This window comes from Lacerta agilis, chromosome 9, assembly GCF_009819535.1.
Source record: "Lacerta agilis isolate rLacAgi1 chromosome 9, rLacAgi1.pri, whole genome shotgun sequence".
NCBI classification, from domain to species: domain Eukaryota; kingdom Metazoa; phylum Chordata; class Lepidosauria; order Squamata; family Lacertidae; genus Lacerta; species Lacerta agilis.
Window position 1 is genome coordinate 17,152,869 of NC_046320.1, and position 23,320 is coordinate 17,176,188.

At 44.0% G+C, this 23,320-nt stretch overlaps 1 protein-coding gene across 4 annotated transcripts in view; it reads left to right on the forward strand.

Annotated features, from left to right (window-relative positions):
• Positions 1-23,320, forward strand: part of ATP10D (ATPase phospholipid transporting 10D (putative)) — a 65,881-nt gene that overhangs the window by 37,009 nt on the left and 5,552 nt on the right. For all 4 annotated transcript variants that reach the window (XM_033159891.1, XM_033159889.1, XM_033159890.1 and 1 more), the window contains 11 exons: positions 1,646-1,860; positions 3,288-3,470; positions 7,140-7,737; positions 8,804-8,910; positions 11,756-11,882; positions 13,725-13,909; positions 16,068-16,365; positions 18,194-18,270; positions 19,239-19,364; positions 20,425-20,625; positions 21,577-21,657. In XM_033159891.1, coding sequence (XP_033015782.1) covers positions 1,646-1,860; positions 3,288-3,470; positions 7,140-7,737; positions 8,804-8,910; positions 11,756-11,882; positions 13,725-13,909; positions 16,068-16,365; positions 18,194-18,270; positions 19,239-19,364; positions 20,425-20,625; positions 21,577-21,657 — 2,198 coding nt within the window. The remainder of the gene's footprint in view (positions 1-1,645; positions 1,861-3,287; positions 3,471-7,139; positions 7,738-8,803; positions 8,911-11,755; positions 11,883-13,724; positions 13,910-16,067; positions 16,366-18,193; positions 18,271-19,238; positions 19,365-20,424; positions 20,626-21,576; positions 21,658-23,320) is intronic.

Sequence of the window (23,320 nt, forward strand, 5' to 3'; positions counted from 1 at the left end):
ATTGGATGAATTAAACGGTGCTCGTTCATGTATATCTACTAGATGTACTTTATAAATCAGTCTAGCTCTGCCGTGATCACTGAAGAAGTTTGCCCTTTCAAGCAGCAAGGCCTAAATCTGCATGAAATAGCCAAATCCATGACAACGGAGGATGACTCACTGCGCAGTCCCCATGTAAACTGGCCAGTGTATCTTGAGGCCGTTCATTTAAGAAGACGGCAATGCCCTCCGGTGGCCGCATTGAGAAATTGCTTGAAATCAAACAAGCAAACAAACGCCAGAAATATCAAACGCCAGGTATCTGAAGAAGTGTGCATGCACACGAAAGCTCATACCAGGAAGAAACTCAGTTGGTCTCTAAGGTGCTACTAGAAAGAATTTTCGATTTTGTTTTGACTATGGCAGACCAACACGGCTACCCACCTGTAGCCAGAAATATATCTCTGAAAAACCTCGTGTGCAGGTTTCAGTAATACTGCTAGGAAATGCATGCAGCAAAAGATGGCATTGTTGAAGATTCAAGCACATATCATATAAATATTATCCGTGCTTTTTTCTGGAGAAAAAGGTGGGGGGACTCACTATGAAGTTTGTTTGTTTATTGCGGACCCAGCTGCAGTGCCACCCCACCCCAGGCAGTGGCTAAATATAAGATGTGATTAATAAACTCAAGCAGACAATGATCTGGATTAGAAATGGCCACAACTTTATTGATTACAGATATAGGTGGATTTTGTGTTTTTATATATGTTGGAAGCTGCCCAGAGTGGTTGAGGCAACCCTGTCAGATGGAGTAATGAAGTAATGAAGTTGTTGTTGTTTTGGCTCTGGCATTGGGTGTATATCCGTTCCAGCCCTCCATCCCACAACAACAACAAAAAATTATTTAATTTCTAAAAGGGAAGGAAACTCCGTTCCCCTGAGTTCCTGCTAAAAAACCCAACCCCTGAATATTATGATCATGTCAGAATATTTCTGACCGCTGTTAAAGAAAAAAATAGAGGTGGGAAATCGCTGTTTTTGTTGTTTTGCAGCTCTTTGTAATCCTGTAACTTGGTAAATAGAAGAAGATCATTGATTGTAGACCTGAGTTTTGACCTCCCCCCCATCTCAAATGCCAAATACAGTCGTACCTTGGTTCTCAAATGGTAATCCATTCCGGAAGTCCGTTCGACTTCCAGAAACGTTCGAAAACCAAGGCACAGCTTCCGATTGGCTGCAGGAGCTTCTGGGTTTGCCTCACTTCTGGGTTTGCAGTGTTCGGGAGCCAAAATGTTTGAGAACTAAGCTGTTCGAAAACCAAGGTACGACCGTACGATTAATGGCAGGAAGTCCACTAGGACAAGGAATTCATTGCCTTTGCTTTCGCTGTTGACTTGGGACTTCTAAAATGGGGGTTCAGTCGAGTATCTCAAAGGTCACAATACAAAGACCAGTGGCAGAGACCATTATAGCTGCTGCTCATAATGGCTTTATTTGTTTATTTCGTACCACCTTAGGCTCCGTGATGCAGGAAAGGTGGGGGGTATAACTAATAAATACAATGAATTCCTTGGAAATCTTTGGGTTGAGAATATGGGACCAGTCATAGATTCAATATTTTTAAAGAATCGTGCGGGTGATCTCTTTCTCTCTGTCTGTCTAGCTAAGAGGCTAGAATCATACCTAGATTATGATGATGAAGAAGATGAAGAAGGAATACGCGCTTCGTATTCCACTTTGAAGCGCCCATCAAGATTTTCCACCTGCAAACCGGGTTGTTTCCAGAGTGCAAGGTCTTTGAGCCGCTTGTTTAGCTCCACCTCTGCCTTGCGAACTAGTATATCACGCACGACACAAATGGCCTTCAGCAGCCCAATTGTAAGTGTGTTCCTTGAGCCTATGTGGGACTTGTGTGTGGGCTTCTGGCTGACCTATTCATAAATATCTATGCAGGGACACGGGTGGTGCTGTGGTCTAAACCACTGAGCCTCTGGGGCTTGCCGATCAGAAGGTCGGCGGTTCAAATCCCCATGACGGGGTGAGCTCCCGTTGCTCTGTCCCAGCTCCTGCCAGCCTAGTAGTTCGAAAGCATGCCAGTGCAAGTAGATAAATAGGTAACACTGTGGCGGGAAGGTAAATGGCATTTCTGTGTGCTCTGGTTTCCATCATGGTGTCCCGTTGCGCCAGAAGCGGTTTAGTCCTGCTGGCCACATGACCTGGAAAGCTGTCTGTGGACTAACAGCGGCTCCCTCAGCCTGAAAGCGAGATGAGCATTGCAACCCCATAGTCGCCTTTGACTGGAGTTAACCGTCCAGGGGTCCTTTACATATCTATGCAGTTCTCACAATCCAAAAGTGACCTGGCAGTGGTTGTTTCACAAACACTTCTAAGCAACCCATCTGCAGCGAGGGATTTTTTTTTGCAGGGAGAACCTCAAGCCTTTCAGCCTCGGTCTCAATTGGCATGCAATGTTCATTATATTTATCACTCCTTGCTATGTTTTAATGGTTGATCCTTGGTTTTACGATGACTTTGAAATGTCACGATGCTCATTTGACAAAACTTAGTTATTTGTTGGATTGCCTTGGTCACGTTTTGAAATGATTTAGTGCTTGGTTGCTGTTGTAGTGATGTACGGATTTGCACTTTTGTTGTTGTACGGTTGTGAGATGCTGCATAACTGGCCTGCGCACTTGAGTTACAAATGAATAAAATTTCTGAAAAGCTGGGTGTAAGGTTCTCAGTTAGTTGCTCATGAGTAAGCAGCCAGAACTCTGTGGTTTCCTTTAAGGTTTTTATTGTGCAAACTCTGTAGAGTGCAGAGCTAAAAAGTTCGTGTCTGTATCGAGCGGTGTCAGAATCCGGGAATGGTCCCTTCCGGTTCTGACCCCAACAAAAGAGCTTAGGGATACGAAAACCCCGCCTCCCATCTTTTCGTTTCACCCCACGACGCCTTTGGGGTGACGGAAGTTGCGCACCCCCTGTATCGCCCGCTGAACTGTGTGAGTGCTGGGTCTCTCGTGCATCCCCAGAGCCTCGGTTCCTTTCCCCCCGAGAGACCTCCCCCTCCTCACTGGATGCCTCACCACTCCTCCCGCTGCTAGAGGAGGTCCTGATGGCAAGGTGGGACTGGGGCTCTCTGTAACATCCTAAGAGCCCTTGCACCACTCTGCGCTGAGTCGAGGGTAGTTCCCTGACACTGGGTCTTCCGGCAGTATGGGCTCATTGCTATATGACCTTTGGGGGAGGGGGAGGGATAATTTTGACGAGAACCTTACCGTCCTTGTTTTTGCTTGACTAACAAGGAGACTGATGTTGTGCCAGATGAAGTCCTTGAAAGGAAGTTGAGGAGGGTCACTTTCAAATCCTATACAACATCTGAGGTCATAGGTCTAACCCCAGAGACCGTGTACATCGCTGAATTCTTCATCGCTCTGGCGATTTGCAACACTGTCGTTGTTTCAACGCCTGATCAACCACAGCGAAAGGTAAGGCTGGGGAGAAACTAGAGATGCTGCTGGTGCTTATATATATGTGCGTGTGTGTGTGTGGTAATCTTTATTTATTTATTTATTTATTTATTTATTTAAAAACTTCCCTAAACAGGGCTGCTTTCAGGTGTCTTCCAAAAGTCAGGTAGTTGTTTATTTCCTTGACATCTGATGAGAGGGCGTTCCACAAGGCGAGCGCCACTACCAAGAAGGCCCTCTGCCTTGGTGGCCGCTCCCAGCCATCAGTCTTGCTGCCGCATTCTGGATTAGTTGTAGTTTCCGGGTCACCTACAAAGGTAGCCCCACGTAGAGCGCATTGCAGTAGTCCAAATGGGAGATAACTAGAGCACGCACCACTCTGGTGAGACAGTCCGCGGGCAGGTAGGGTCTCAGCCGGCGTACCAGATGGAGCTGGTAGACAGCTACCCTGGACACAGAATATATGATGTCAAATTAACACACAGTAAGACATCAAACATTAAAAACTTCCCTCTGCAGGACGGCCTTCAGATGTCTTCTAAAAGTCAGATAGTTGTTTATTTCTTTGACATCTGACGGAAGGGTGTTCCACAGGGCAGGTGCCACTACTGAGAAGGCCCTGTGCCTGGCTCCCTGTAACCTCGCTTCTCGCAGTGAGGGAACGTCACGAAGGCCCTGGGAGCCGGACCTTAGTGTCCAGGCTGAATGATGGAGGTGGAGATGCTCCTTCAATACACAGGGCCAAAGCTGATGGGCTTTAAAGGTCTACACCAACATTTGAATTGTGCCCAGAAATGTACTGGGAGCCAATGAAGATCCTTTAGGACTGGGGTTATATGGTCCCGGCAGCCACTCCCAGTCACCAGTCTGGCAGACGCATTCTGGAGTAGTTGTAGTTTCCGAGTCACCTTCAGAGGTAGCCCCACGTAGAGCACATTGCAGTAGTCCAAGTGGGAGATAACCAGATTATGTACCAGCCTGGCAAGACAGTGCACAGGCAGGCAGGATCTCAGCCGGTGTACCAGATGGAGCTGGCAGACAGCTGCCCTGCACACAGAGGTGCTCTGCAGCACATCTTAGCCTGGCTATTGAATAGTAATATCTCTGTTTAGTGTCTTGCAGCCTTGGTTACACTTGAGGGGAGACGAGCCGTCATTTATAAATGATGATTGTTCGGTTCTCACGTTTCCTTAGGGCAGGGATGGGGAACCTGAGACTGACGTTGCCTGAGTCCAGCTCCCATCTTCCTTCACCGTGCTGACTGGGACTGATGGGAGTTGGAATCCACCAGCGTCTCAAGAGTCACAGGCTGAGCACCTCTGGCTTTAAGAAAAGAAAACACTGTTTTGGTGGTGCCTTGTGGTCCGGTGAGTTTATGCATAGTGTGCAAGTGTCAGGGGCTGGACTGAGGAGGAACAGTGGGGACCACCACCCCTTCTCCTGAACCTTTCCGAGAACAGGAGGACAGTATAGATTTAGAACAGTGGTTTGCAGAAGGGCACAGTTCAGAGGCTGCAGAGGGGAGAAGCTGGGAAAAATTGGGAGAGGAATAACAGGAGGAAGAAGAAGCACCAGGGGAGAGACAGCTGACAGACTCAGTGTCTCTGGAAAGCATTCCAGACCCCACCCCACCCCCACCCAGGCATTGAGAGTAGGAGAACAGAAAGCTCAGAGGCAGAAAGCACAGATCAGCCAATGTAGGGATGATGTATAATTGGAGAGATGAAGGGGGTGGGAATTTCCTTGGAGCAATGTCATTATCCATGGGAGATGGCATTTCTATGTCTCTCTCTGTGAATATTGAATGAAAGGCCTGGTAAGAACTCTTCTTGTTTATCTGATCCTTGGCTGCCCACTGTGAGAGGGATCCGATTCCTTGGAGCCTGACAGCAGCTAGTAAAAATTAGATGAGAACCAATGTGGATCTTTTTATAGTATATAGTGATGAACCAGTTGTAGGATGTAGGTAGAAATATAGATACATAAAAGAACGCAAATTTGTCACTGGATCTTTCTGTTTGTCTGCTTAAAGAAGGTAGATTTCCAAGGGTGTGCTGAGTAATTTTTTTTTTTCTGAAAAGGGGGCAGTAGGCCAAATAAGTTTGGGAACCTCTGATATAGAGTAACTTTTATATACTGGACAGGCTAAGTCTGAATAGTAGGCTGTTGAGGCTTTTAAAAGGCCGCAGAAACCTCCTCTGCTGTTGCAAAGAGTTGCTGTGCCGATTTTGTGTCCTTTCAGCACTAACTAAACAGTCAATGTTTGTTTATACTTTTTACATTTCGGTCCCCTCAGCTCACTGCTTTCAATTCTGCCCTCCCCTATACTGTAGGTGACGATGTGTAAAGCCAAAATTGCGTTTACTCAAAACAGCCCCCTGGAATTGCTCCCACACGAGCTATCTTACCTTCTTTGAGCCAGTGCGAGATCTCGCGAGGCCACCCGAAATCTTGTGAGAGCCTCCCACAGCCCGGCAAGCAAGAGCATTTAATTTGTGGGATTTCAACCAGGCTCTGGCTGCCAAGAGTGTAAAGTTAAAATCCCACAAGTTAAATCTGCGCAAGTTGAGATCCGACTGCATCTGCAACTGCAGATCACACTTTGTGCATTTGATGAAGTGGACTTTAGTCCACAAAAGCTTATGTCATAAGTCATTTAGTCTTTTTAGTGCCACAAGTCATTTTTATAAAATAAAGTCTTAAGTTATATAAAGTAAAAATGCTTGTATTCAGCCCTCGTCTCTCCTGTTCATTCTTTTCCTCTGTTCTTTCTCTCTGCTTTCAGACATACATACATATTTCTACTGCTTTCAGACTTTAAACTGTAAGAGCCATAGGGCTGTCAGTCGTCTCAGAAACTTTAGGGTCTTTCTCCTCAGGGAGTCTTAAACTATTTATTTATTTATTTACCGGTATATAATACAGCAAAAACAGAACATCAACGGAAAAGAAAAAATGAAATTGGAAAAAAAAACCAGTTCAAATACATTGAAAACAAATATACTTGTTGTACAGTCGTACCTCTGGTTACGATAGTTTCAGGTTGCATTCGTCGTGGGATACGAAGGCGCTGAACCCAGAGGTACCGGAACGGGTTACTTCCGGTTTCAGCAATTTGTGCATGCGCAGATGCGCGAAATGACGTCATGCGCAGAAGTGCTGAATCGCGTCGCACACATGTGCAGACATGCCGCTTCAGGTTACGCGCTGCTCATGATGCGAACAGGGCTCCAGAACGGATCCCGTTCTCATCCAGAGGTACCACTGTATAGCACTCCCCCCACCCACCAGCAGCTTCCCTCCGCCACAATTTGACTTCTTTAAATCTCTATCTCCGGATTTATCCTTGCATTCTGCAAATGTATCGTTATTTGTACTTCTTTTATCTCTTTTCTTTTCCCATTCATACATATACTTTACATTTTTATTCTAAGCATATTGGCATATCTATCTTAGAACAATACTTTAACGTATAGGAGTCTTAAACTTTTATTTCTTTTCTACGGGAGCTTAGGATCTGGTTTCACGTTAAAAGGTGTTGGCTGTAATACAGAGGCTTTGCTTGTCTGCTTTGTGTACAGGCCTTTGGATTGTGTCCTTTGTGGCTGCTGATTTTTTATTTATATTTATTATTATTATTATTATTATTATTATTATTATTATTATTATTAATTACTGTTTTTACAGAGGCGATGGACTGCAAAAACCCGACTTCCCACTTCACACTTTATGGACCTGAAGCAAATTTTCCATAAGTTCTCGGCCCGAAAAATAAGCCCCACCTCTGCTCGAAGCTCAGGTACCGGTACGGGTGGATCAGAGTCTGAAAGCGATCGCTCACACAAGTTGTCCATTTTCCGTGTGAAGTTTCCGTCATCTCTTTCGGATCAAAGCTCTTCGTCCGAAAGCCCATCCAACTCCATAATTTCAGGGCACGACCAGACGGAGACCTCGAGTAGATTCAAAGAAATGTCACCCGGAAACGGGCCCGGGTCATCTCCTGAAGGCGACCTGTTCTATGAAGCAGAGAGCCCTGACGAAGCGGCCTTGGTTTACGCTGCCAGGGCTTACCAATGCCGTTTGCAGTCCAGGAGTCCCGAGGTGGTGACGGTACAGTTGGAACCTTTGGGACTGTTGACGTTTCAGCTGCTGCACATCTTGCCTTTCGATTCCGTCCGCAAACGGATGTCCATTGTGGTGAGGCACCCCATTTTGAACCACATCGTCTTGTACACCAAAGGAGCAGACTCTGTCATCATGGATCTGCTGCAGAAAGAACCAACAGGTATGGAGGGCGCTGTAGCCAGCTTTCTAATAAACACTAGCAAACTCGGAAGCCTTTAACCTCCAATTCAGATGTTTCATAAAACTCAAGAGTCTGGCCAGTGATGTACGTAAGCTGAGAAATAGCCAATGGAGTGTTGTGGTAATCCCATCTAGAGGCTGCCGGTGCGTGGACAACAGTGGTCAGGCTATCTCGGTCCAGGAACTCCCTTAATGGTCTTACAAACTAAGGGTGGTAAAAGGCACTCCTAACAACTGAGGTCACTTGGGCCCCTAACCATTGGTGTATTTTGATGGAGATACTGTTCCCTAGTGAACAGTTAAAGGTAAAGGGACCCCTGATCATTAGGTCCAGTTGCAGATGACTCTGGGGTTTCGGCGCTCATCTCGCTTTACTGGCCGAGGGAGCCAGCGTACAGCTTCCAGGTCATGTGGCCAGCATGACAAAGCCGCTTCTGGCAAACCAGAGCAGTGCACGGAAACGCCATTTACCTTCCCGCTGGAGTGGTACCTATTTATCTACTTGCACTTTGACATGCTTTCGAACTGCTAGGTTGGCAGGAGCAGGGACTGAGCAATGGGAGCTCACCCCATTGTGGGGATTCGAACCGCCAACCTTCTTATCGGCAAGCCCTAGGCTCTGTGGTTTAACCCACAGCGCCACCCGCGTCCCTACAGTGAACAGTTATGCCACTACATTTTACACAAGCTGCTGCCTCGCTTTAGGAAAACCACGTTTATGATCAAGATATCTCCACCACCAGGCAAAAGACCTGCCCATTGCAAGGGTCAGTCAGTCAAGTTTTTTTTTTTACCATTGGTCACCACAAAAATGCAAACAATATTTTGGTACATTTTAGCATAACTGGACCCCAGGGCACTGGACTCCATAGGTTGCATGAGAATCACTGTCAAAATGTATTCCCCTATTTTATCTCAGGATCCCACTCAGAATATTTTACAAAGCTTCCCGCCACCGCCCACCCCCAGGGATATGATCCTTTTACATACATGACCCCTATGTTTAGCATTTAACGTTACCTGCTTTTCTTCATCTCAAATCTCAGGTATTAAGAAGATTGACGCGCAGATGCAAAGAATTAAGGCCAGAACTCAGAGGTATTTGGATGATTATGCTGCACAAGGACTGCGCACTCTCTGTGTAGCTATGAAGGTGATATTTCTTTTAATGGTTCACGGTACAGAATTGACAAAACTTCGGTGCCAGCAATAAAACTGCTAGCACACTTGCAAAGCTAAGCAGGGTCTGGTGGGGTTTCAGATTGGATGGGGGGGCATTGTGTTGAGATTCCTGCATTGCAGAGAGTTGGGCCACATGACACTCGCTATCCCTCCCAACTCTACAATTCTGTGATTCTGGTTTTTTTTTTCTATTCTTGAAAGAATAGGGTGCTATTTATTTTACAGTGCATTCCTAAACTGGGTGGAGGATCAGCTGCCGCTTCCAAAGACCTGCCATCTATACCTTCAGAGCTATCTGAGGGTGTAGCGGAAGGCTTCACAATTGCTGTGGTCCTTTGCCAGAGAAGCTCTTCTCTGCTGGCGGAGAAGCACCTCTGTTTCTTCCTAACTCGTGGCCAGCAGATCTGGGGTTGGGGCTTGTCCAGTTGGGTGGGGGCACCTTTTTCTCGGTTTAGGACATAGTCAAAGCACTGGTCAGCAGATTATATATGAAATATTTAGAATTTTCAAATTAGCTGTGTCCAAACCACAGTTGAAAGCCTATGGATATGGTCTGGCCACATGGTTTCCCATCACAAACTGATTCCAAAGGAAGGGCAAGTTCTTTTTCCACAAAGGGGATGGTTAAATGAGGCCACACCCATCATTTAAATGAACGGGTAAACTGCATGCACATGTCAGGACTTTCTTTAGCTGTTTCCCCCCCCCCCCCCCCGTATCAATAGTGAGAGTTTTTTGGAGGGATTTGTTGTTATTTTAAGCCCATTATTTTACTTTCAATAGATGGCAGTGGAGGATAGACGGTTACATAGCTTGAATGTTCCCCAGGATTTTGCTCTCAAAACCTTGGTTTGACATAAATTGCATTTGTCGAGTAGTGCTGTGCCAGGAAAAAAGCTCACTTCGAGAAACAAAAAAATTGGGAACTTGACTGATTTTTGGAGTTTGATGTAAAAGTGGAAGATGCCTGTCTCAGTTGTATAGTCCTGTAGCAAGCCCCATTGTAACACACCCTGTTATTCTCTGTACATGGAATAATGTTCTAATACTTGCAGCACCCCCGTTCTCTCAAATACTGAGCTTGGTAGTTAGGTAAGTGACATGGAACCACCTCCAAAATACTGTAGACTTGGTGTGTATGTATCATTGCTGGGCATAACTCAGTTTATATCCAGCCTGAAATAATTCAGCCAGTACATGGTACTGCGAGGGAGAAAGCAGCAAAGCCCACTGCATTTGTTGAATGCAGTTCAGAAAACACATAAAAAAGCAGGGATGGGTGCTTTGACTGCCAGATGGCCAGTCTAGGAGCTCAGAGTGACAAGGTGGAAGGGAGAGAGGGAGGGAGGAAGAGTGGGCTCTGGTGTTTGGTGCATTATGCTTCAGCAAGTGGATGGCAAGTTCTCGCCTCCCTTGTTGTTGTTGTTCAGTCGTGTCCGACTCTTCGTGACCCCATGGACCAGAGCATGCCAGGCACACCTATCCTTCACTGCCTCCCGCAGTTTGGCCAAACTCATGTTAGTAGCTTCGAGAACACTGTCCAACCATCTCATCCTCTGTCGTCCCCTTCTCCTTGTGCTGCCTTCCATCTTTCCCAACATCAGGGTCTTTTCCAGGGAGTCTTCTCTTCTCATGAGGTGGCCAAAGTACTGGAGCCTCAACTTCAGGATCTGTCCTTCTAGTGAGCACTCAGGGCCGATTTCCTTGAGAATGGATAGGTTTGATCTTGCAGTCCACGGTATTCTGTCTTCTTGCTCTAGCCCTTATCTCTCCCCCCCCCAACCTATTGGTATAATTTCCACACCTCTCCTTCTATCCCTCCTCCTTCCCTGGTCCTGAATGGGGTAACTGTGCCCCTGAAGGACCAGGTGTGCAGCCTGGGAGTCATTTTGGACTCATAGCTGTCCATGGAGGCACAGGTTAATTCTGTGTCCAGGGCAGCTGTCTACCAGCTCCATCTGGTACACAGGCTGATACCTTACCTGCCCGCGGTCTGTCTTACCAGAGTGATGCATGCTGTAGTTATCTCTTGTTTGGATTACTGCAACGCGCTCTATGTGGGGCTACCTTTGAAGGTGACCCAGAAACTACAACTAATCCAAAATGTGGCAGCTAGACTGGTTACTGGGAGCAGCTGCTGAGACCACATAACACCAGTCTTGAAAGGCCTACATTGGCTCCCAGTATGTTTCAGAGCACAATTCAAAGTGTTGGTGCTGACCTTTAAAGCCCTAAACAGCCTCAGTCCAGTATACCTGAAGGAGCATCTCCACCCCCATTGTTCGCCCAGACACTGAGGTCCAGCGCCGAGGGCCCTCTGGCGGTTCCCTCGCTGCGAGAAGCCAAGTTACAGGGAACCAGGCAGAGGGCCTTCTCAGTAGTGGCACCAGCCCTGTGGAATGCCCTCTCACCAGATGTCAAAGAGAAAAACAACTACCAGACTTTTAGAAGACATCTGAAGGCAGCCCTGTTTAGGGAAGCTTTTAATGTTTAATAGGATGTTGTATTAGAATATTCTGTTGGAAGCCACCCAGATTGGCTGGGGAAACCCAGCCAGATGGGCGGGGTATAAATAAATAAATAAATAATTGTTGTTATTATTATTATTATTATTATCATCATCATCATCACCATCACCACACATTGTGTTGGCCAAACACTGCTTGCAAATGGTCAAAGGGACTCTTTAAAAAAATCTGAATATATAATTTGGTTTAGAGAGGTGGAATGGTGTGAACTCGTTTATTATTTTAAAATGGCTTTATTTGTATGACTTTGATCAGTACGGTGATGTTGGCTCTTTGCTGATTCTGCAGGTGTTGAGTGATGAGGAATATAACGAATGGTTAAAAGGACACTATGCCGCGGAACACAACATAGAGTGCCGGGATGGTATGCTCCTTGAGTCGATGCAGAGGCTTGAGAACCAATTAACACTGCTTGGTGAGTTGGGAAGAAGATTGTTGTTTTGCTAAACTCCTAAATATATAGGCTCAAACCTGATCAATGAATGCAGCAGCATCAAATGCACTTAGCCCAGTGGGCTTGAGCATGCTTAACATTTGTGTTGGATTGTATCCCCATATCACTTAAATTCCCTGAAGTTGCAAAAACTAATCTAAACATTTGTCTTTGCTGCTTAATGGGGTTTGGAAGGAGGAGCATAAATTTTTGAGAATGAAGAGTAGACGACTTAAGGTGCAATCTGATGGCTCCTGGGAGCATTCACTGGAAGCGAAAGTGCCGCCTTGCCACCGCTGATTGCCGGCAAAACTTCTCCAGAAATTGGCACTGGTGGCGGAGACAGCTGGGTGTGTGAGTGCCATATGGGTCTCTTCCACATGAGGCTGTGGCTTCACGCTGTCTAATGGCTGGGCTGGCCCTACCTGGGAGGGCATCCCAGGGGCTATCAGATGCCACAAAATTCCCCCTCCATGGGCTGAAAGGGGAAAGCCTCTGCACGGAGTGTTTCTGATCAGGATTCCAGACATTGCATTCCATTTCCTCTCCTACCACCCAATTTCCCAATTTTTATCCTCAGCAGGTATCTGAGGGTACTCAGTACTCATCCAGCTGATTCGGTAGGGGTGGAGGAATTCCATCCTGAGGGTTCCCCCCCCCCCCCGGTTGTTTTTTGTTACTTCCACCTCCCCCATGTGTGTGAATAGTGCCACGTTGCCCACATAAGGACCAGCACTCAAAGAAACTGAGATTGCTGTTAGGATACATAATTTCATAGGCTTTGATTCTGTTGAAAAACTGCTCCATATCCTTTACGGTTCAGACCAAGGCACCACAAACTCATCTTGGTTCCATATTATTTCTCCTGATTTCTCAAACATTTCAGGAAATTCTCTCATATGTAAAATCTGTTAGGTTGCGATGCATAAGTTGATTCCTCATCTTTTACCTCATGTTAGGAGTTGGGAATTATAGCCACTTTGCCCAGAAACCTTTGGTAATTGGAATGGTAGTTGGCCTTTTGCAACCCCACTTGAAAAAAACCTATGAACCTTAAATCTCAGCATATTTTTGCTTAGGAGAAACTTGGCATTTCTCAGCTCTATATATTGCTGCTCCCAACTGCTGAGTAGTATTTACACAATTGCATTTTATTATTATTTTCTGCTATTGTTATTGATTCGATTTATATCCTGTCCATTATCCAAAGATCCTAGGGAGGTGTACAAAATTAAGAACATAATTTATGTAGCATAATAATAAAGACATAATACAGAATTATTATTATTATTATTATTATTATTATTATTATTATTATTATTTATACCCAGCCCATCTGGTTGAGTTTCACCAGCAACTCTGTGTGGCTTCTAACAAAATATTTAAAACACAATAAAACATCAGCATAATAATAAGTCATAACAGCCCCCGCCCCACACATTTAGCAGGCCATACATTATTGAATGGCTAAGGGCCTGAGTAAAGACCAATGTTTTTGCCTAAATATGTGTTATTATGGCACCAGGTGAGCCTCTCTGGGGAGAGCATTCCACAGATGGGGAGCCACCACAGAAAAGGCCCATTTTTGTGTTGCCATCCTCCAAACCTCTTGGTTGGGGGGGGGGCACAGAGAAGGGCCTCAGATGATAAGCGCAGGGCCCAGGTCAGTTTGTATGGGGGTCGCAGTCCTTAAGACAATGAGGTCATGGACCTTGTAAGGCTTTATACACCAGCACCTGCACTTCGAATTGGGCCTGGAAACGAATTGGCAGCCGGTGCAGAACAGTGCAGTTTGTCCTAATCACACTGATTGCTGCTTTGCAGGTGCCACTGGGATTGAAGACCGATTGCAGGAAGGTGTTCCGGAAACCATAGAGGCGCTCCGAAAAGCAGGAATTAAAATCTGGATGCTGACTGGCGATAAAAGTGAGACAGCCATCAACATAGCACATTCCTGTAAATTACTGGCGCCAACTGATCACATCTTCATCCTGCAGTCTGATCACCTGGTGCGTGTGGCATTTGGTTTTTCTGTAGCTGGAACTGTTTGCATTGCTGTATGACCGCAGGGCCAGAAAAGACGACAGCAGCAAACTTATCCACCAGACCTCTTCCGGTTTTTGCTTTGGGTTAATTCATCTTGCAGTTGTCTTTCCCATCTCGCCCCACTGCTGCTGCTCCTCCTTTCCTTTTTGGCCAGTGGCATCACACTGGTCTGTGCAGCTGGGGTGTTGGCAATGTGTCGCGGTTCCCTTCGCTTCTAAAAACTGCAGGTTTTTGTAAGATGACTTTTATAAATTCAGTATTTTCTGTTAAATGTGAGTGTCTAAGCTGTAAGGCTTTGTACAATTGTACTCCTGAACAGAAGCATAAGTGGCAGTTAATTATTTAAATGCATCCCACCAATTCATTTGTCCTTCCGCCTTGTGCAGAAAGTTGACACACTGCAAAACGTTGTTAAAATGCTTCCAAGGGCTAAATGCTAAACTATACTAGCTCTGTGGATGTCGGACTAGGAGCTTTGTCTTGGAAATTGGAACAAGTTCAATTTTAGTGAGTTCCTCTTTGTCGTATCTCCCTGCAGCCGTGTTTGATTACCATTAATGTGCTAAGAATTATCTCATTAAAGTGGTATTACATGCAGCATTCCAGAAAGTTAATCTACTTACATTTTCTAATACAGAAAAATCTTGGTGTTTTTGTGTTCTCTCTTAAAAATAGTCAGTGTTTTCAAATGGGAAGCCAGATCCCTTTTATGTGATGGAAATATCTTTATTCACATTATCCAGTACTAATCCTAGCCATAACTTGTTAAAGATTGGTTAACAATTGGGACAGAGAATGCTTTGCCGTTAAAAAAAAAACGAACAGGTTGAAAAGAATATTGTATGAAGGCAGGAATGGATATTTTGTTTGTTAGAAATTCAGGCCTTTGTTTTCATAGATGACTCACTTGAAGACTGATGAACTAATCACAGTAAAAATGTTGTCTAGACAGTGTTATGTTTCTTTCAATTGTACATTCATAGAATCATAGAATTGTAGAGTTGGAAATAACCTCAATAATCATCTAGTCCAACCCGCTGCCATGCAGGAATCTCAACTAAAGCATCCATGGCAGATGGTTATATTTAATTAGGATTTTTTTTTGGGGGGGGGAGTCCTTTCAGTTCAAACCCACTGTGCATTATTGAGAAAACAGCATACAACTTCATGTACAGCACCCATTCGTTTTAGTGAGGCATGTGTCTATAAACTCTCAGAAATTTCCCTTGCACTTCTGCAGATCCCATTTATTTTAGCTGAATTATGTAAGAGGAGTTTATTTTATTTCTAGAGTTCTTTAAATTAAAAAACAAAACTAACTACTCATATGCATATGGAGCACCATTTAATATAGCCCCTTCCATTAATCAGATTTTTAAAAACATATTGCAAGAGATATCTCTTTCCAGTGTTTCCTTCAGCCAATGGATTCCTACCCCTTGCAAAATGTAAATTCTCTATGTATATGGCTCATTTCTTAAGCATTTAACGAACCCTTGCTCATGTGACAGTGATCTGCTTTGTCTAGGCCATAGTTTATTGCAACAGGAGCAAGCCATATCGAGCCTCAGAATTTTATAACGCATTCCTGCTGCGGACATGAACAGAAACTTTTGATTCCATTTTGATTCACCATATTGTTGCTTCATCTGAACCTGACAAACAGTGGCTTAAAATATGTTTCAAGCAAGCCAAGTTCAAGGCATGGGTTCTGAAGTTGGCTCCTTTCCACAAACCATAGTTAAGGTAGACTACAGTATAGGGTTTGGACTTATTGCAGTTAATCAAAAATGGAACTGAAAGCTTCTGATCTCATGGCTGTGCTGGAGAGGGAGGAGTCATTCCTTTGGCTTATTCCCCCTTCCATCATATACCGGTTTATGGTAATATCCAAACTGGCCCAGAATCTTTGTGATGATGGCTTTCCCTATCATGGCCTTGCATATCTTTTGCAGAATTAAAAATGCCGGATCATTTTCATTAATGAACGCACTCAAGATACATCTATAGCTGACAAGCTGTTAACAGCCATTGAGATGTGACTTGTAAAGTGAAGCTTTAATACGTACTTATAAGAAACTGATCCTAGATAAAACCTACCGATGCCCTTTTCCCAACCAGGATTCCTGTTCGTTGAAGATGGACAAGATTTTGGGTGACATCAAGTGGAAAGAAAGCTATCAGGCAAGCCATTTGAGAGTCCCAGACTCATCAGTTGCTCAAATTCCAGAGTTCACTGCTGCCCTAGTTATAGATGGAGCAACATTAGAATTTGCCTTGCATGACAGTATGGCGAGCAAGTTCCTGCAGCTCACAACATGTGTACGGGCTGTCATCTGCTGCCGAGCCACCCCTCTGCAGAAGAGCAAAGTGGTGGAAAAGATCCGAAAGGAACTGAAGGTGATGACATTGGCTGTAGGTGAGTCATCTCTCCCTTGCAAGGGAGCAGCATATATGCTATACAGCATCACCTTTGATTTCACTGTAAAGCAGGGATGGGGAATATCTGCTATCCATCATCCCTGTCCACTGAGGTTGATACAAGTTGTAATCCAGCAACATCTGGAGGACCACAGAATCCCCCACATCTATGTACGTCATAATATTTTCAAGAGTCATTCAGAATAACAATTTCTAGGTGACTTCATATGTTATGTGAAAACACCACAATAGGAATTGTGAGTTACTCACACTTCCTCTATCCAAACTCTTGGGATTATTTGCAGCCAGGGAGCGGGGGTTAGCATGCATTTCTGGCGACCATGTACCTTTCTCCTGAAGCCCATGTTCTAAATATTTGGGAGAGGGGTGAAAAGAAGAAGTATGACTCTCACCTCCATATAAAGTTCACTTGTTTGTTAAAAATATTTTTGGCCCGCCTTCCCATTATAAAAGCACCCACGGGACCTCCCATGGCTCCTAATTGCAGTAGCAGAACATCCGCCCCATAACACTAGAATTTGTGGACATACAGTGATGCTGAATGTTGGATGATTCAGGACAGACAAAAGAAAAGTACTTCTTCACACAGCACACGGATAATTCCACAGCTAACTCCCACAAGAGGCAGCGATGGCTTCCAATGTGGATGGCTTTAAAAGAAGATTGGACAAAGTCATGGAAGATAAGGCTGTTCATGGCTGCGTCCTGATAGTTAAGATAGATAGATAGATGGGCTACTGGTCTGATCCAGCAGGCTCTTATCTCAAAAGTGCTCATGGAGCCAGTGTGGTGTAGTGGTTAAGAGCGGTAGACTCGTAATCTGGGGAACCGGGTTCGTGTCTCCACTCCTCCACATGCAGCTGCTGGGTGATCTTGGGCTAGTCACACTTCTTTGAAAGTCTTTCAGCCCCACTCACCTCACAGAGTGTTTGTTGTGGGGGAGGAAGGGAAAGGAGAATGTTAGCCGCTTTGAGACTCCTTCGGGTAGTGAAAAGCGGGATATCAAATCCTAACTCTTCTTCTTCTTCTTCTTCTTCTTCTTCTTCTTCTTCTTCTTTACCTGGCACCAAAACATGAATAGCATTGGTGCCTGTTTTCCTTTGCCCGGGGTGGGCATTCACAAAATAGATGCCATCGCACAGAAGGCCATCAGTATGTGATGCTGTCGTCATTCCCCATCTGTGCAGGGTAGTAATCCTATCAACAAGCCTCTGAGATAGATCATGAGCTGTGTGGGCAATATACTTTTATTGCACTTTTCAAAAAATAGTAATGTGTTTATTAGGTTTCTTTACATCAGATACACTAATTTCATATGATAAAAAACATTTATCACAACACCCAACATGTATAGATACAGGTATAATGCAAACTTACAATTGCCCTCTAGATAAATAGCCACAAAATATTGCGTATTTTATAAATCTGCTCTCCTAAAATTCTCATTATTACATTAAATATGCCAACATGACCCCCCCCCGTTTTCATGTTGCACTTTATACAGTCTTTTTAATAGTGCAGCCTACAACTTGACAATAATTCTAAAACTGATGAACTAGGCATAAATTTGCATTTGACGTGCAGCAGTAGGGGAGGAGAAGCTTCATTTCCTCTTTTGATGTCTGCAGTGATAATTACCAGCCCTCCCAGCTGATGACATTTGCACTTGTATTTAACATCGCATCTTGTCAGGCCATGAAATTTCAATATATTTTTCTCTTTCGTCAAGTCTGTGTGCAGTGCAGTAGCATCCCCCCGCCCAAGCCAATTTCACTGCAACATTGTTCTTTTCCTTCTCCTGGAAGGTGATGGTGCCAACGATGTTAGTATGATCCAAGTTGCTGATGTTGGAATTGGAATCTCTGGACAAGAAGGCATGCAGGTAGGACGGATTGAGAGAACTGTAAATGGAAGCAGTGTTGCATATAGATTGATGACTGTGAACCCCATGACACTTATTGGTAGCAGAAAATATTGTTAGTGGAATCAAAAGCTGAATACCCCAAACCCTAGAATTTGCAAGAGGTCTTTGTCAACAGAGCTGATCTATTGGAAATACAAGTACCATGGTGTTGTAGGGAACCTGTGGCGCAATGGGACAGTGTGTCTTAGCTGTTAACCAGAAGCTTGGTGGTTCATGCCCACTCAGGGATGGCTGTGGACAGAATTCCTGCATTGCAGGGGGTTGGATGACCCTCATGGTTCCTTCCAACTCTGCAATTCTATTACTCTATTGCAAGGGCCTTGAGAGCCGTATTTACACTGTATTGGGTTCTAATATGGACATACGTTCCTAAGAAATCAGATTATATACCAGGAAAATGTTCCTTGAAATCAGAGGAATCTTCATGGAGCATGTTTGAAGCAGTTTCAGGCAGACATCTGAAGAGGTTTGAAGAGGATTCATTCAGGCGGCTTTAGTCGTCACAGAAGTCATTGACTCATGGGAACAGTGTAATACTGTATGAGTTGGTCATGCAAAGATCTCCATTCAACAACTTCCTTGATTAGCGAGGAACCAAAATATGTCCTCGTGTTAAGAGGGTGGATTAGTTGGTATATAAGAGACTGCTCAATAAATGATGATTGATGAGTGTGGGTCCGAATCAAGGGAAAGTGAGGATGAGTTAGAAAGGGAGACAAGTTTAACAGTATACACAAGACCATGGCATCTACAAGGAAACTTTTGTGGAGACATTTATTTCTATTTTTGGCCAACGGGACTTGTGCAGTCAGCTTCAGTGGGATGCAGGAGTGTCAAGTACCTCAGTGGTCAATGAAAGCTCCTGACTTCATTTTGTAGCTATTTTCTCGGTTGCTGTATTTCATTTATTTCATGTTTGTTTTCAGGCTGTGCTGGCGAGTGATTTTGCGCTTTCTCAGTTCAGACATCTCAGCAAGCTGCTGTTCGTACACGGCCACTGGTGTTACACGCGATTAGCAAACATGATCCTTTACTTTTTTTACAAGAATTTGGTATGTAGCTTCCGGGGATGCCTCAATGGGTTTGACCTTGTGGAAGGAGAGTTTCTTAATGATTAGAAACAGGCGAAGGACGCTAGTAAATTCTGTACTCTGAATCTGCAGCAGCAGAAATGGAGTCTGCCCACCCACCTTGGGTTAAGGGTCACTGGTCCAGTGGCATTTATAATAAATTTAAATACGGTCTGTGCCAAAAAGCTGTCTGTCAGCACTAATAAGATTGTGACAACTTGGCTCCACTATTGAAACCTGCAAATTATCAAAGGATCATTTTACACCGTTTTTGCCTGGGGAAGCATGTCTGAAGCAGACAGGCCTTGCCAGTTTCAATGTTGAGCGTGAACTTTGAGGTTTACTTCTGAACAGCAAGAACTCAAAATGAGTTCATCATGTTACAGAGGCAAGCGTAACCACATGGTAACTCCTGTAAAGCTCAGCTGCTTTGCCACTCATTTAAGAAATTTCCCCCCTTGCAGCTCTAACCACTGGAGAGCTGATAGTCTGTAACCTCTGACCATGGAATAAAGTAAGCATTACTAAATATTTGTAACTATTTGAAATTCTGGGAAAGCAGGAATCCATTTTAGCACCCAGCTTAACAAGGCTAGAGGCTACAGCCAGCCCTCTCTCCAGGCAGTTTGAGCTCTCCATGTTAACAGTGGTGTCTTACTGGTAGTCAACATTTTCACCAAATTATCTCAAGAGTTTGGTGCTGAGAAAATGCAGTATTTGCAATCCTAAGCCCTTAGTACCATTTCTGGGCTGACAGATTTGTATCATTGGCATTCAACATCCCTGTAGCCCACTATAAGAACCATTGACATTGCAGTTCTTTCCCGCAAAGGGGCAGAACTGTACGTCAGTAGTGGAGCATGGAAAAGGTCCCAGGTCAATCCAGGTAGGGTGGAAAACTCTGAAACTCTGGAGAGTTTCTGCCAGTCAGTGTAGACAAAAGTGAGCTAGACAGACCAATGGTCTGACTCAGTATATGTAATTCCTGTTGGCTCTTGTTTATAGATTCTCACCTTTTAATTCACACCTCTGTTCCTAACAGGCATATGTAAACCTCCTGTTCTGGTTCCAGTTCTTCTGTGGGTTTTCAGGAACACCCATGACCGACTACTGGAGTTTGATTTTCTTCAATCTGCTCTTCACATCAGTACCACCTGTCTTTTATGGTGTTTTGGACAAAGATGTCTCCGCAGAAGTCCTGTTGCACTTGCCAGAACTTTACAAGGCTAGTCAGAAAAATGAGGTATTTCTTGGCTTGTTACAAATATTTGAAAGCTGAAGTGACTCACATGTTCTCTGTTGTGCATTCCTTACCAGTTAAACGTGAACATTCCCTCCTGTTAAATAATCTGCTGGAGAAGAAAAGGATTATTCTTCACTGGCTTTACAGCCAATGAATGTAGGTGGCCTTAGGAGGGCAACGTAGTTTATACACAAACAGTCATTTGATGGATGCCCTGTTACCATTTTCTACCACGTAGACTGCTGTTGCTTATTTGTGTTTCTGCAGCATGGCGAGGAAGGCCTCAGCAGAAATGTGGGAATATTGTACACTGTGTGCTAGACATGCATGCTATCAAAGTCAAGCTGAAACTCTCTAGGAGGGGTTCCAGATTAGATTGCTGTACTGTCTAACCAGCCTGAGACGGGGCCACCCCTGCAGCTCTGACAATGAGTATCTCTGATTGGTTGGTTGGTTGGTTGAAAATACGACAGATTTCTTTTACTGAACCAGTTTTTGTTCAATGAGGTTCAAACTCTTCCTGCCTGACCGTGGTATTTTTGGTAATTTAAAAGCTGCATTTTTATATACCGACAAGTGTTAGTCTTATAACTAGGCTCCTCTTCTCCCTTTAATCTCTCATTTGTGACTTGGGCATATTGCAGACTAGCTCAGGCTCTCTCACTGAAGGTTGAGACCTGGATCTTGGATGGTGATACTGTACGTGTGAGCTTTTGGAAGCTCAGTAAGGCGTTCAGGCATCCAAACATGCAGACAAGGCAAAATGACTAGAATCTGTATCTTCCCAAACTATAAGTGGAATTCAAAATAACCCTCTTCTGGGGGTTCTCCTGAACCCCCTTAACCCAATTTAAGAGGTGGGGGGAGAAGACCCATTGCAGAAGTGCTTGTATGGGGCTCATTAGGTGAATCCCACCCTCAATAAGTGTTTCTCCTGTCTTTCCTTTTCAGCCATACCTGTTTTCAACCTTCATAGTGAACTTATTAGATGCTTTTTACCAAAGTCTAGTTTGCTTTTTTATCCCTTACTGGGTAAGTGTTAGGATATTTTACTCCTTTGTCTCTAGCTTTTATTTGCCTTTTTATATGCATGATCTTTAAACTTCCTCCATATTCAAAAAACAGTAGGCTTACAGCACTCATGATCTGGAATACAAGCACAGAGGACTTCCGGTTGGGGGAAGGCATGGCAGATTGAATGTCTTTTATTGGCAGTCAACGGAGATAATTCCATGATAATTGATGATAGCCAGGCGTAAGCTTCAACTGTCGAATTCATTCTGGGAAAAGAGTGAATAGGGGGCTAACCTCTGATGTGCTGAAAAAGCTGTTTTCTGTGTCAAGAGACCAAGAAGCTGTCAGCTCCTGGGAGCTCTGGTGGGGTTAAGCGACTTAAGAACCAAGGAGTCTACATCTTGCCCAAAAGCCACATAAGAGCCCTGATGTGCATGTGATCTGCAAAAGCCTCTCTTTCTTAATTATTTCTGGAAAGTTATAATTTATAACTCAGAGAAATTTATCCATCTGCCAGTGAAAATTTACATGTGATGCATGAGCTGCTTTTTGGCTTCCAGTAGAAGGGAAGGGAAGGGAAGTCAATTGTTAAAGGGTTGAAGGCAGAACCAAAAGCCCATTTTAATGGCTTGAGACAAGAAAGTTGCAAACGAACAAGAGAGTTCTGTGTGCCAATAATTTTTATTTCATGTTGTTTATTTTTGTTTGCTCGATGAAAATGTTGCTTCGAAATCAAAAGTAAATGTGCCACTTGATACTTCTTCCACGGGAAAGGAATTTCTCTATTCTAATAAGAGATACAGCTGGAGACAGGAAATGTAATGAGACTGAATCGTTAATAAGATCAAGAAAATTTAGTCTGGCAAGTGTACCTATATTTGGGCATTCCACTGACTGTTGGCATCCTTCAGCAAATGTTTGATGAGCAAATAAAATTGACTAGATTAAAGTTCCAATGGGGTTTAATCCAGTAGGGAATGAAAGTAAACCAGGAATGAATGAAAGGCAGAATCAGAGACGATACAGAGACTTTGGAGAAGAATATGGATAAAGGACTGGCAGAATCAGAGAGTGTAATGGTAGAGTTGGAGGGAATAGATGGTGAATTGGAAAAGTCCTTTACACAAGTGTTTGGAGGAATAAAACAGCCATATGGTGTTGTGATTCTGGAGGAGTAGAATGAAGTCATGGATGAAGACATGGATAGACATCTGGATCTGAGAGAGAGAGGGCTCTGTGTACAACTTGGAGTGAACAGGTACTCTGGTGCTTTTCTTGGGAAAAGAATGGAAGAGGTAATTTTTTTTTTTTAGATAAGGATGGAACACAACAGGAAATGGAAACTGAAGATACAGAACTGGGTGCGAATTAATGGATACGTAACGAAAAGAACTATGGAATAATATCTCAATATATGATCACCATGGAGAGACTTGTACATGGACAAAGATGGAAAGATTTATTATTGTTTAATATGGGGAAACTGGTTGAAGGCAAAGTGGTTATGTTTGATTGGAGAAAAATCATTACATATATTTAATAATAGAGAATCCCTTTTGAATTTGTGTGAAAAGAAAAATGAATGAATTTCACACATTTGAATCTGAAGATTGGGAAAATATTAACAGAAAGCAGAACAGCTGGACGTCATCCTAGGGCAAATGTTACACACATATATATA